This window comes from Cololabis saira, chromosome 5 (genome assembly GCF_033807715.1).
Source record: "Cololabis saira isolate AMF1-May2022 chromosome 5, fColSai1.1, whole genome shotgun sequence".
NCBI classification, from domain to species: Eukaryota; Metazoa; Chordata; class Actinopteri; order Beloniformes; family Belonidae; genus Cololabis; species Cololabis saira.
The window spans coordinates 28,298,590-28,313,694 of NC_084591.1; the positions used below are offsets into that span (position 1 = coordinate 28,298,590).

The window sequence follows — 15,105 nt, forward strand, 5'->3', positions numbered from 1 at the left end:
TGTAAAACAGACCTTTTCTTCCACACTTGGAGTGCAGTGCCGGTCCTGGGCAATGCTTTCAATAAATCAAAATTAAAGAAAACATAAGGTCACAGTGTACACTTGTTCAAGTAGTTGTTCTTTCTGTTTTACACTGTTGTTCCCTTGAGTGGAGGCCATGATGCAATATACCTTAATAAAAACTAAACCTAAGGGGACAGAAGTTGTGTTTGTTTGTTTCCAAATGAATCCTGTCCTGGATGGTTTATTAAAAGGAATAAACAAAACAACATTAAATGTATTTAAATAGGATAAGTATGATTGTTACCATGTATGAATAGACCACATCTTTGTTGTGAGTAAGAGTTTCAAGCTATACCCAGACAGTTAAATTGTCCCTTTATCTACTGATTTTGACTGATGTGCATGCTTCAAATAATAAAAAAAGATAAGAGATTGGTTTACATAGTTTAAGAACTCCTTGAGGGAGAAAATGAATCCAAGTAATTTTCATATTATTTTTCACCAAGACCCAAGTGAGGGAGACAAATGAGAGCAATACAAAGAGGAAGGGAGAACTGAGAGAAAAGTTGCAGATGCTAAAAATGTTAATTGGTGTGATAAGCAAGGGTGAGGCAGATCGGGAAAGGGAAGGAAGTAAAGCTGTAGATGGGCAAGGCTGTGTGAGGAAAGCCTGCGTTTGCGTGACAAGGTGAAAAGGGAAAGGGAAGAGGGAGGGCAGGAGACCAGGGGCGAGCAAGATCCAAAATAGTTGAAAATAATAAAATTCCACACAGATAAGCAAGATTTCCCGTTCAGCCCTGATTCAGCACCTCCAGCGCCATAGAGTAGAGGGTTCGACTCCAAGCGGAGAGCAGGGACGACATTGGAGGGCTTCGTAATACCTCTCCAACCACACACTACTAACATATCTATTGTTAAGTAACAGAGTCAATAATAGAGTGGAGATGAAGGGAGCCTAATAAGAGAAAGTATACAGCAAAATGTTGCCATCTAGTGTCAGTCAAACAGAGAGGAGACTGAATACAGCTGTTCTCCCCATACCCCTCCCATCTCCTTTTTTCAGCTGTGTCACACAAGTCTTCCGTGTTTGCCAATCAGTCTCTAACAATGTTTGTCTCTCTTTCTTTTTTAGCTGTCTGTTCTCCTTCAGTACAAGTAATACCTTCCATGTGTATTGAATGTGGGTGGAGAAAGCAGTAGAAGGAAACATGGGGAACTTTGCAATTTGAATTAAGCCACACATTGTACACAAGTTGGCCAACCCCTATATCTTCTTTTGTTCTGTGGTTTATTAGGTCAGAACATTGCTTTGGGGCGCAGTGAGAGTGACGACCACAACTTTGTCCGCTGCATTGCTGTCGGTGACAAAAGCATCTCAAAGAAACCTTGACACCTTTTGAATTAATTTGATGAGAAGTTGTCCAGAAGGTATGCATGACAGGACTTAAACTGGTTGTGTGTGAGAAACAGGTCTGCTTCTAAAACATTCAGACCGAATGCAACATGTGCGCTTTTACTTTTCTAAGTCTGGGTCTACTCAAAAGTCGCTTCATAATTTTAAAGACAAATTCATTTATTTTTTTGTACTCTTAAGATTTTTTTTGGAAAAACAAACGTTTTTTGTTTTTTTTTTAAACACAGACTTACATCTGATGGCATTTAACATTACAGGATAATGTAAATGATTACAGCTTGCATTACATGATTATTAGTAAATGAATGATTGACTATACATTCAAAAGCTTCACACTACTAGTACTTTGTGCAGACTCTTCTCCAAATACTGATTTTGTCAGTAAAAGCTTTTTAGAATAGGAAGCTCATTTTGAAACTTCAACTTAAGCTATCCTAAGAGGACAATCACAACAACAAAGAATCTATGAAGCAAAGTATATGAAACAGTATATTCTGGATTATGTACTGTAGATTCCAATTTTGTACAAAACTACGACTAAGGTGTTTCCTTTCATTAACAAAGTTAATTGACACAGATGCAGCAGCACCCCACTTGAGCATGAATCTCCAACTTGTCTTCTTTAGCAAGAAGAGTCAGTAACTTAAAGGCTTCCAAACATTTTACCTTGTCAGTGCTTTATAACCTTAGTATATCTTACTGTGTAATGAAGTGAAGACACTGTCGTCGACTGCATTGTATTGACGTGGGTCTTGTAAGAAGACACAGGTGAATTTGTAGATTGGCAGCGTGATATCAGGTCCGTTGCTGGGCAGCTGGACTTTGACATTGTTTAACGCATTTCAACCCTTTGTGGGAGACACAAGTCTGCTTTTATTTTTTCACATAATAAATAAAATCGCACCCAGTTCAATCATCCCCTGAAAAACCTTAAAATTTAAAGTGTGTAAAAGTGTTTGCCTTCAAAACTGGATTGGCTTATTTCCTCCTGATTTTTTGTTGCTCTATATCAGGTAAACTCAGGGGGAATGCTAACTTTAGCAGCAACCAATCCAGCTGGAAACCAAAACGGATGTGCAGCAAGTCCCCGTAACAAAAAGAGGAAAAAGGGGGGGAAAAAACCCAACAACCGCTTTGCACAAGAGTCGCCTCTTCATACCATTATTATATATTATTATAATATTATTATTATTATTATTATTATTATTATAATAATTATTATAATCCTTGTACTACCATTTGCTAGTCGATATCGTGAATGACAAAATACAACTGGCATCGATAAAGACAATTTAAGAAAAAGTATTCATATAGAAGAACTCTAAGCTAAGCGCAATAATTTGTACTGTACAATTTTTAGACCATGCTCTGGTTGCTGTACACTACCCTGCTTTCCAGAAGAAGTAATTTCTTGCTGTGGGAATACTGTAATGTAAAATATACGTGGGAACAAAAAATGCAAAGAAAGTCTAGACATAAATATCTGCACATACACTTAAGAGAACTATTCTGGTGGTGGTGTGTAAAACAGCTTAGCTGCCATTTACAGCGGAGACACAATAATTTCAAATAATGAGAATAGTCACAACTTTTACTTACACGCCCTCAAAATCACCAGTCGATAGCTTTCAACCCTCGCTTTAAGCACTCAACCCGCTGAAGTAGTGCAACTCACACCAGCCACTAAAAGCTTGCTTGCAAATGAGTTCCCACTACAAAGAAAGAAAAAAAACCCTTTGCCTCCACCGAAACTCATGACAACCTTTTCATTTACATGCCAGGCAGAGTGCTTCATTGTAAATATTTGACTGACGATGTTATTATCGAACAATGATTGAAAACATTCAAAAATGACTATAATTTGAAGAGGGGGACCCTTCCCACGAAATGGAGAGCACCAGCGTTTTGACAAAGGTTTCAATTAGAAGCAAAGTTTAAGTGGAAATGGTGGCACAGCACACTTCAGCTGTGATGGACCAGGAGAATCCAACAGGAATAAACCAGAGAGAGACTTACTTGTATCATGAAGATATTTGCTCTCTAGTCTACAGGGTGCATCACAAATTTAAGTCAACTTTTAAAAAAGGGGCAATAAAAAAAAAAAAAAAAAGCCACAGAAGTTTTCACAATAACGATGCCGTTATCTTTGAGATAAATAGTGGTGTTATTGCAAAAGAACTGTGAACCAGACAAGAAATCTAATTGCACAACTGTATATGAAGTAATGTCTACAACCAAGGTCAAAAAGTGCAATCCAGAATCACATTTTCCAACATCCACCCTTTACGGCATCAAACTGTCGGAACAATATGAGTTGACTGCGAAAATCTGAACCAAGTGTTACTCTGAGCACAGCGGTGCGTAAAAGCTGTCTGGGTTTAAACACACTGATCCTTCTGAACGGCCGTCAGCCTGTAAAGCAATGAAATAGACTTAAGATTTTTTCATTTTGGACTGCTGTTTTTGTCACCCCAGCACCACCACCCTGTCTCACACCATCAGTCTCTTCCTCTTCCCTCGATTCCTTTACCCCATCTCCGGACCTCCCTACTCTGGCATGACTCCATCACGGCCTTAGTCACCTCGTCTGTTTACCCCTCTCAGCCCCTCACACACATATAAACACTTTCCCACACGTAATGCACATTTCACACGTGCATTACTGTTCCTTCCACCGATAGTGGGGTCCCCCCCTAAGCCTGAGGAAAATGGCCGTCACGGAACCCCGCTGATGGAAGCCCCCCCCCACCCCTCTCGTAACCACAGACCAAGAGTAAAGAGCAAGAGAAAGTACACAAACGTATTACTGCCTCAATATTAGCTGATGAAGGGAGAGGGGGAAGAGAGAGGAGGGGAGCAGGGAGGATGAGGGTTGTTGAACTGGGGGGACCGCGGTGTGAGCATCTACCCACAGAACACTCTCCCACATGTGGTGTCAATTAGGAACAATCTTGTTTTCTCCCAACCGCTGCAAAAGAAAGGAGGGCTTTTCTGGGGCTCTGTGTGTGCGAGTGCACAGAAGAAAGTGAGGTAGAAAAGACAGTTGAGGGACATATTTTTCTGGAAGCCTGCCAGAAAAATAGGAAGGCTATACAGTTTTATATCAAGGCATCGGAAGCACACGGAGCAGTCATGATAGCGGTTCACTGCTAAATGAGCATGACTGGAGAAACTTTTGGCATAACTGTAACTAGAGACCAGATGACACTCTTTTAACAAAAAAACAAAAAAACTACTCTAGGGTTCAACATACACGAACGAAGCATACATCTCAGGGGTATGTGTGGGTGTGTTGTTCAGGAGCTTCACACCTGTGATTGTTGTGCATGTCTTGTAGGACAAAAGGTATCACTAGGACTGACAAATTTACACACACACCAACACACACACCACTTTATTGTTCATCCATTTCCAGAGTGATGGTTCCCAGTCCGGCGGGCGGCGTAGCGTAAACAGGTGACGACAAGAGTTGATGTTTTTAAAAAGAGGCTCAAGACCCATCTCTTTAATTAGGCTTTTAACTGACTCATTTAACTCTTTTAACTCTTTTTTTATGCTCACCCCTATTTTTATTGGATCTTACTACTCATTAATACGTTATGTTTATTTGTTTTATGTAAAGCACTGTTTTGCATTTTATGTATGAAAGGTGCTTTATAAATAAAGTTTGATTTGATTTGATTTGACACTGCTGTTGATTTATCTGCATAAGATCAGAATACCGTGCACAAAACAACGGTTCTTCGTTTTTCACATTTACATCAAAAGCACTTAAACAAGTGACTTGTTTGATATTTTGGCAGATTTCAAAGATTGACAGGCATTAGACAGGCTAATGACAGGCATTAGCAAAATGTGCAGGCATGGACTTCCCTCAGTCCCTGACACAAAGCTCACCTCAAACACAGATGTGAAGGCAACAACTGTGACGCAATGAATGAGTCTGAGTTGACACGTCGCTACCACGGTACACATATTTGCTTACATATAATCTATGGCATAACAGGACAGAGGACTATACGAGATAATAACCGTCCATCCATCCATCCATTTTCCACCACTTACCGGGTCACGGGGGCAGCAGCCTCAGCAGAGATGCCCAGACTTCCTTCCCCCCAGACATTTCCTCCAGCTCTTCCGAGGGGAGTCCGAGGCGTTCCCAGGCCAGCCGAGAGACATAGTCTCTCCAGCGTGTCCTGGGTCTTCCCCGGGGTCTCCTCCCGGTGGGACATGCCTGGAACACCTCCCTAGGGAGGAGGGACATGCCTGGAACACCTCCCTAGGGAGGCGTCCAGGAGGATCCGGTACAGATGCCCAAGCCACCTCAGCTGACTCCTCTCAATGTGGAGGAGTAGCGGCTCGACTCCGAGCTCCTCCCGGGTGACCGAACTCCTCACCCTATCTCTAAGGGAGCGTCCAGCCACCCTGCGGAGTAAACTCATCTCGGCCGCTTGTATCCGTGATCTTGTCCTTTCGGTCACTACCCAAAGTTCATGACCATAGGTGAGGGTAGGAGCAAAGATTGACCGGTAAATCGAGAGCTTTTCCTTCGACTCAGCTCCCTCTTCACCACGACGGTCCGGTACATCGACCGCATTACTAAGGACGCTGCACCAATCCGTCTGTCAATCTCCCGCTCCATCGTTCCCTCACTCGTGAACAAGACTCCGAGATACTTGAACTCTTCCACCTGAGGCAGGACTTCTCCCCCCACCTGGAGAAGGCATGTCACCCTTTCCCGGTGGAGAACCATGGCCTCGGTTTTGGAGGTGCCCGCCTTCCTGTGGGCTCACCACCTGCAGGAAGGACCATGACAGGCTGGTGTAATGAGGTCTGGGTAGCAGTCGTGGCGAGGTGCCTCAGCGACCCAACCCCTGAACCAAAAGCCTTGCAGTAGGGATGTGCAATGAAAAGATAATAACCGTATCTCAATATTTACTATAATAGCTCTGACATGTAACAGAAGATAATTTTTCAACCAAAGGCTCTCCAAGAACCCAAACTGTTGCTTTCTAAAGAAGCCAGTGTGAGAACCACAAACAAGAGAGATGCAAAGCAGAGATATGCGACTGCATAAGTACATAAACATCATTGTTAAATTGTATGCACATATAAGGAGTGAGTTGTGCAACCTCACCTTATCAAAGGACAGCTGCCCTTCGAGACCATATTAAAAAACCTCAACCATCTCACCTGATTTACTTGGCAAGTCCACTACTCAAAACAGTCCATGCCACCCATGTTGAAGGCTAAATGTATTATATTTAAACTCAAAAAAAAGAAAGAAACAAACAAATAAATAAATAATTAAGGTCCAGGTGTTTGTGATTGTTACTGAAATGAAGTAGATGAGGTGTCTGCCTCCTACTGTGTATCACACTTGACTTGGTGAGGCAATCTTGGTTCTTTCAGCACCTTTCAGAAATTGATAGCTTTGGCTTCATTACACTGATTTGTGTCAGCAATCTTAGCACATTGGATCTGGTAAAATCAACATACGACTTACTATAGTCCGTATAGTCCAAACTGCAGCAGTTATGTTAGTCAACAAAAATGGACAGTAGCCTTGGGTGTCATTTACAAGAATATGACTTTCAAAAGAATCTGACTTATTGTATCATTAAACAAACAGCCAAAACAGTGATTGCCCAACTTTCTTTCCACACTTATTTTCTATTATCTAACTCACCACATAAAGAAATTTTCCACTCTGTTTGACCCGAATGAACATTAGACAGCTCTGCTCAATGTTTACTACATCGTTTTGGGTCGTGCAGCAGCTGCAGCTTGTCATTCCCACACACAGCAGGCCACAGAGACCGGTGAAGACAGTGTTGATGTTCCTATGATGTTACCATGCATGTTACTATAAAAAGTCAAGCAAGAAGCCTGTAGGAGTTCTTTGTAACGCAGACAGTTTGATAATAATAATAATGACTTGGATTTATATAGCGCCCTTCTAGGCACCCAGAGCTAGGGATGCAAATTATCGATTATTTCATTAATTGACAGTTGATAACCTTATCGATCGATCATCGATTAGTTGATAAGCGGCGTTTTTCCCTCATCTGAGATACAAACATAATTTTTTTTGCTTATATAAAATACAAAGGACATTTTAATGTATTCCTTAATCAAATATTTATTTGATACAAAAGTAACAAAAAGACATTTTTGTACCACAAGGAATATAATATAAAGTGCACTTCAAGGCTATTAGTAGTAGCAGCAGCCATAATAGTGTCATTTGTGTCAAGCAAATTTTAAGTTCTAGTTACGTTTTAAGTTAGAGTTTTGGCAGTGTTCAAAATAAAATGATGAGACCTGCTGTATTGGAGCACATTTTCTTTTAGTTAAAACTGTAGCGGGGACAGATGTTTAGAGAAACCTATGTATGTACCGGGTGAAGGCTGATTTATGGTTCCGCGTCACACCAACGCAGAGCCTACGCCGTAGGCTACGGCGTAGGCTCTGCGTCGATTTAAGGCGGAACCATAATTCAGGCTTTAGGGGAGCATATCGGAGAACAACCAGAAGAATATAAAGTGGATTAAAAATAAAAGTTAAGCACTGAGCTACATGTGTCTCCCGTCTGGGCCATTGCAGACTCATTGCCTGAGCATGTTACTAAAACCAAACATATCCACCTCTCTCTTCTAACTTTATGTGCGCGCCGCAGCACGTTGTGTCGCATTAAATGTGGTCCGGGCGTAATACCAGCTGGTGAAATTAAACGAAAAAAATAAATAAATAAATAGATTAATTGTAATTGTTAATTTTAATCGGGTAATTTCATAACGGCAATTAATCGAAAATCGTTTAATTATTAACATCCCTACCCAGAGCGCTTTTACAGAGATCATTATTCATTCATACCACCACCACCAACATTCATACACATTCACACAAGGTGGGTAAGGTGTCTTGCCCAAGGACACTACGACAGCAAACTGGGACAGAGCGGGATTCGAACCGCCGACCTTCGGATCATTGGACGACTAGCTCTACCACCTGAGCTACTGCCGCCCCAAGCCCTAAGCGAGGTTGTAATGATAAGCCTGATCATATAGAAAAGGGGTATTTTCAGCTGCAAATCCTGCATGTTTTATACAATTAAACACATGAGCAAATTTACACTTTTCATAATGATATTTCATGATGACTTACAGAGTCGCAGTTAGGGTACTGTGACTATTTAAGTCTTTAACACCAATAAAACTCTGAATGAAGGAAGGCCATTACTTTAAACACACAGATGGAGTCATGTATTTCCAAGAAAAAGTATTCTGAGTGTGAGTCGGTATGTGTGTTTCATGTTTCCTCACCAACTGAATGTAGGCGACTTTATAGTCTGGCTGCTTGACCTTCTGATGGAGATGGTTCCTCTTCTTATTGGACCCTGAGAAACACAGAAAACAACAACACAAGTTTTTCTTTTGTTGCCCAACAGAAAAGAGAAAAAAAAAAGTGGCTGGGGAGCAGTTATGAACAGGTTGTCTGAACAACACCAGGACAATAACATTTTATCCAACTTGCATATACGGTATTCTGTTTTGCAGGTTTTAATTAGGATAGCAATAACAGAGCTACAACAATTCAACAAATAAGCCAATTAAGCTAACAGTTTATTTACCTGCACAAGTTATATAACTCTTGTCTGAACAACACATTTACTGCATTTTTTTCCTGTAGAAAACAAAATACTTAGGGCCTGATTTACTAAAGGTTTGCGTGTGTAAAAACGTGTGCAAACTTGACAGCACCCGCAAACCAAAGTGCCAGCTGATCTACTAACAGCGTGCAAAGAGGACTGCGTCTCTCAAATGCGCAAAATAGCACACGCAATCCATTTAGTACTTTTGCCCTGATGAATAATCAATATGGGGCGTACCCGCCAGAAATCCTAAATACTGGGAGGGGAAAATGCAAATTGGTCCATTTACCACGCGCAATGAGATTTACCAAGCTAGAAAGTTTTTGCGTGGATTGTGATTGCGTCTGTATTTAAAACGTTCGAAAGGAAGGTGCTAATCTCCACATGCAAAAGGAGAAATATTTTATTTGAATGTTAAATCGAGTATTATTCAGCAAAAGGTTGCCACAGGAGGCACATTCATTTTTTTATTTGTGATAATAAATAAATCACGTGTTTTCATAGAGAAAAAAGTGTTTCATTGTGCGCCTATACTTGTTCTGCAGTTGTCATACCCCGGTGTTGTGCCGTATTCAGCACCCCTGCCGTGAAAAGCACCCCCTCGTCTGACAAAAATTATATTCTCATTCCGTGTTCTGTTCATGTTCTGTTGTCCATGTTCTCTTTAGCGTCCAGTTTTGTGTTAATGATTCATGTTTAAATGCGCTGGATTCGGGTAAAAAAAAAAAAAAAAAAAATGGGGTAAATGGTTATTGATGTCATTAATTAATAGCCTGCTTACTGTGTTGTCTTCCATAATATTTGTAAATATATATAATATAAACTCCTAAGTATGTGTTTGTGTGAGTGTGTATATATAAATATATTGAAGTGTCAGTGTGTTGTTTTTTTTCTTGGTCTACTTATCATTGAATATACGAGGGGGTGCTTTTCACGGCAGGGGTGCTGAATACGGCACAACACCGGGGTGTGACAACTGCAGAACAAGTATAGGCGCACAATGAAACACTTTTTTCTCTATGAAAACACGTGATTTATTTATTATCACAAATAAAAAAATGAATGTGCCTCCTGTGGCAACCTTTTGCTGAATAATACTCGATTTAACATTCAAATAAAATATTTCTCCTTTTGCATGTGGAGATTAGCACCTTCCTTTAGTGGACAATTTGCCTCGTCCACTAATATCTCTAACTCCAACTCGTCAAATTTCATTTTGCGCTTGCAACTATCCTGCTTTTCCATCCACTCTCCATGGCGCAAAGTTTGCGCCGCAAACCGTAAGACACGCAACACCTCATTTAAATACTGCGGTTTGCACCTGTTATCAATTGCGCACGCTATCTTAGTTGATCACCCGCAAAACACACAACAACAGCACGCGCAAACTTTTTCAGTGCACACGCAATTTAGTACTCTTTATTTAGGATCTTAGTAAATCGGGCCCTTAGTGTGACAATTGGGTAAAGCAGGACCTATTCTTGTTGACAAGGAGGTGCCCAACTGCAGATGAGACGATTACATTGTCTTCCCTCCTGCCAGAAAGACAGCGGAATTGGGCTGCTGCTTATTGTTGGTCTACGCATGTGAGTATGGGCACACTCGGAGCCTTGTTTCATCTCAATCAAGGTGACATTTCTGCAGATTTTTGATAAACTTCTTGCAGGTATCTAAATCTTTACGTATGAAAAATCAGATCACTGAGGGGTAATGGCATGTCATCAAATTTCAATAATCTCAATAAGACCCTGGTGGTCAAGTCAACGGGCCCTTTGAAAAACTGCCATTGCCATGGGAACAGTTTATGACATGAAAAACAAGGGAAACATTCCACTGTAATGACTCATTTGTGTGTGCATATATGTATGTGTATGTGTGTGTGGTACGTGAAGCTAGTAATCACGAGCCAGGCAGTCCACAGCTCAGGGAAAGCCCTAAGCGAGGTTGTAAAACACCCCCTCCACACCATCATGGGTAAGTGGAGGCCCCTGTGTGGGTAGGAGACAGGGGTAAGAAAGACTATGTCCCTGCCTCTGTGTGTGTGTGTGTGTGTGTGTGTGTGTGTGTGTGTGTGTGTGTGTGTGTGTGTGTGTGTGTGTGTGTGTGTGTGTGTGTGTGTGTGTGTGTGTGTGTGTGTGTGTGTGTGTTAGTATTTGTGTTTAAGTTGCTGAAGAAATCCACAGGGAAATGCAACAACCTTTCAAAAGGCCAAGGTAAGACCCTGACAGGTCAAGAAAACATGACATAAACACACACACGCACAATTTCACACCTTGAAAGGACGCAAAGTTATGCTTCTTCCACTTCGTGTAGCTTTTTCCTAACACATAAAGACGTACAGACAGAGCTTTCATACAATACTCGCAAACGCAAGCACAATTTCTCCCACTTTGAGATTGCGGTTTGGCAACCAGCTATCACGTTACAAATCCCAGACTGGAGAGGTAACCATGGTAACTTCTTTCAAAATAGCCCTGCTGCACAAGGAGAGAAGAAAGGGTTGTTTTGCACCCCTTACTCTCCTCAGCCTGGTCTTGTCTTTACACTGCCAATGGAGTGGAACCTCTGACGCAGACAGGGATACCTTCTGTGACGCACCTCGGGATAACCGGGGGCCCTGAGCCGCCCTTTCTTCACTTTCCCAATCTTTTCCCCTAAATGCTTACCGTTTTCCTTCAGCTCACTTCACCAAGGGGTGCTCTTTCCGCCCAGAGCCTCTAATGACACAACCCTAGCAAACAATGTTAAATGGTTCTCCACATCACCCCTGTCATACTTCCGCTCGGCATGACACCTCAGTCTCTCCTCCAGAGGTAGAGGGGGATCCTCTTGGTCCTTCAGACACAGCGAAGGAAATGATGAGAGTATCAGCACCATCAGGTCATCCAAATATCCTCTCTTTCCATTTCTCCAAAAACTTGAAAATTCCAAGAATTGTAAGAAGCCCCCAAATTAGTCCATGCAAACCTAAGCTGTTTTTTTTCCCATAAAAATCCAATAGGATTATTAAATCAATGGTATAACACCAGTCATGTGTCTATAATCATTCTTGACAAGGAGCAGGAGCAGAGATTTTGGGGATGGGATGACTGTGGAGATGAAGCAATTTCGGCTCTGACGCTACGAGTGAATACTATTCGTTTGTGTGGAGAGAGCATGGGGTGTCCTGGGACAGCTGGAGGCTGGAGTGCTGCACCAGCAGATTGTCAGATAAGCAGCTGTGTGTGTGAAGGGGGAAAGGAGACCCAGGCATGCTAACCACCACCGCAACTCGCCGCTGGAAAACACTCCCACTGCTGCATGTCAATGGAAGACCGTCTGAAATTGGTAATCACTGCTAACCATCGCTGACAGGGTCCAAAACAGAATTGATTACACTTTATGCTTCCCAAAGCCCTCCTTCTGTGAACTCCACAAGCTATAACCAGAATATAATTAGCAAAAGTAGATGAAATATTTAGGATAAGTGCTGGGATAATTGGAAGATCAAAGTTATTTTCACACGTCCAAAAAAATTAAGAACAAAAATCATTTTTCACTGAGATCCCTTCAAAACTTAAGGTGTATTTGTTTCAGTTGTTGTTCATCTGTTCTGTGAAATGCGCTCCACACATCAACTTAGCTTCAGCTTTAGCAAAGGTGCTGGCTCGCTGCTCAACAGTCCTGGGCCTGCACCACCAGATTTTTGGTTTCATGATGTGTCAAATGTTCTCTATTGGTAAAAGGTCTGGACTGCAAGCAGCACCAAGACTCGTCTTCTGCGAAGCCATGTTGTTGTGATAGATGCAGTATGTGGTTAAGCATCATCTTGATGAAATTTGCAAGGCCTTCCAGGAAAGAGACGTTGCCTGGATGGGAGCATATGTTGCCCTAAAACTTCTATGTACATTTCAACATTGATGGTGCCTTTCCAGATGCGTAAGGCCTTTTTCCACTAGTCCCGCCTCAGCTCGGTTCTACCTGCCACGGCACCGTCTTGCGCTTTTGCACTAGGGGCTGAGACGGGTAGAGCCGCTCCAAGCAGATACTTTTTCTGTAACTATTCTGGCGAGGTTGTAACCGGGCTGAGCCGGGACTATTTCTGACGTCACCACCCTCCGCGCCACTGATTGGTCGGGGGGCGGGGCCGGCAGACGTTTGAATCAGGAAGCGGGAGTCAGAGCGAGAGCGACCCACGGCTCGCGGCGATTTTATTATAAAGCGCAAAACGTCTGTTTGGTGATCCAACTCTGAGGTGCAGATGTTCATAAACCTGGTGGCTGAGGAGAGAATTAAAAAAGGGATGTAGACGGGCTGTTTTACTCTCAGCCACTCGCGGCTCCAGCTGATTTCTGATCAACGCCGACATGAACAAAGCGGTTGCGCAATCGAGTACGTCACAGCAGCTTCACCCCAACCTGCCCACTTCTCCCCTGGCTGTGGAAAAACAAACAGGGACAAAACGGGTAGAGGCGTGACGAGCCGAGTCGGGCCGAGTAAGGACTAGTGCAAAAGGGGCATTAGTGGATTTTCTAAGCAAACTGTGTTCACAAAATTGAGCCTAGTCCCTTGTGTTGAAAGAATCCTCCCGATTCTCTGTACTGTATCTTTTTTTTTTTAATAGATATTATTGAGGGCAATAAAAAAATTAAATAAAGATTTACAATAACAATAGAAATATCAACATTTTCCCCCTTTTTTTAACTTTTCATAACAATAATTAAACAAAAATAAATAAATAATAATAAGAAAGAAATAAAGAAAAAAAAAATAATAATAAATAAATATATATAGATAAATAAATACAACAACACAACCCTCTCCCCTTCCCTCCCTCATATGGTCAATACATTACATCATTCAAAATCATTTAGCTTCTTTTCACATATGCATAATAATACTGGAGCAAATGAATAATAAAGTAAATAATCAAGTCCTGAAAAAACACATTCTTTAATACAGTAGATGATTTAGCTAGTCCAATAAAGGCAAAAAATCCAAAAAGGGTCCCAAAATAAGGTCAAAGTCCCTAGGTTTTTTTCTAAGATACAGTCCCTCTGTACTGTATCTTTTTGGTGATATCAAACACTGTAGACAGTGGGATCTTCAAAGTCTGTACAATTTTATGTTGAGCAATATTCTCCTGAATCTGCCCATTTTTTAGCACAGTTTGTCGCAGATTGGTGAACCTCGGCCCATCTTTACATCAGAGAGGCTCTCTCTGAAATGCTCCTTTTATACCCACACATCACTCACCTGGTGGCAATTGACCCAATTAGTTGTCGAAGGATCTTCCAGTTATTTTTCATTTGTGTTGATTACTTTTCTAGCATTTTGTTGCTCCACGTTTTTGAGATTTGTTGCTGCCATTTAATTTTCAAAATGAGCTCATATTTTACAAAAAATTGCAAAATGTCATCGTTTCAACATATGATCTGTTGTGTATGCTCTATTTCGATTAAAATTTGGATTTATGAGATTTGATAATTATTTATTATTATTATTATTATTATTCACATTTTACACAGCGTCCAACCTTTTGGGGAATTGGGATTGTACTTGTATGATGAGACTTACCAAACTGTATCCTGGTCCGGATTACTCCAATAGGGATGTTATAGATCCTCTCCAAGTAGTTCTTTAAGTCGTATTTGGTCATCCTGTGCAGATATATCCAGAACAGATAGAAAGAGAAAGAAAAAGACAAAAAAGCTTTCAGCATTAGGATGTTTGTGTCCTTAGGAATAATTTGAATGTGCAAGTGTGACCACTGGGGAGTCAGAGATGATATCTGATACTGCAGTTTAGCACTTCCAAGGTTATATGTTGGATCGTTTTTCATCATGCAGCACAACATTCACCTCATTGACATCCACATGTAGAAATAATACATTTCCAAACTGCATTCCCATAATGTCTGTAGTCGTTACTTTAAAGGACAGGACACTCCGGGGAAACTGACATTCAGCTCCTCTGCATGGACCATATAGCAAATAGTGGAGAAATGTGAGTGTCAGTGTTCATCCAATTAGCTTTCTGTAAGTATTGATCTCGC

At 41.4% G+C, this 15,105-nt stretch overlaps 1 protein-coding gene across 1 annotated transcript in view; it reads right to left on the reverse strand.

Annotated features, from left to right (window-relative positions):
• Window positions 1–15,105, reverse strand: part of mrpl23 (mitochondrial ribosomal protein L23) — a 51,963-nt gene that overhangs the window by 16,933 nt on the left and 19,925 nt on the right. Inside the window, exons 3-4 of the mRNA XM_061722568.1 lie at window positions 14,628–14,710; window positions 8,743–8,816 (exon numbers count right to left, since the gene is read on the reverse strand). Of these exons, the coding sequence (XP_061578552.1) occupies window positions 8,743–8,816; window positions 14,628–14,710 (157 nt within the window). The remainder of the gene's footprint in view (window positions 1–8,742; window positions 8,817–14,627; window positions 14,711–15,105) is intronic.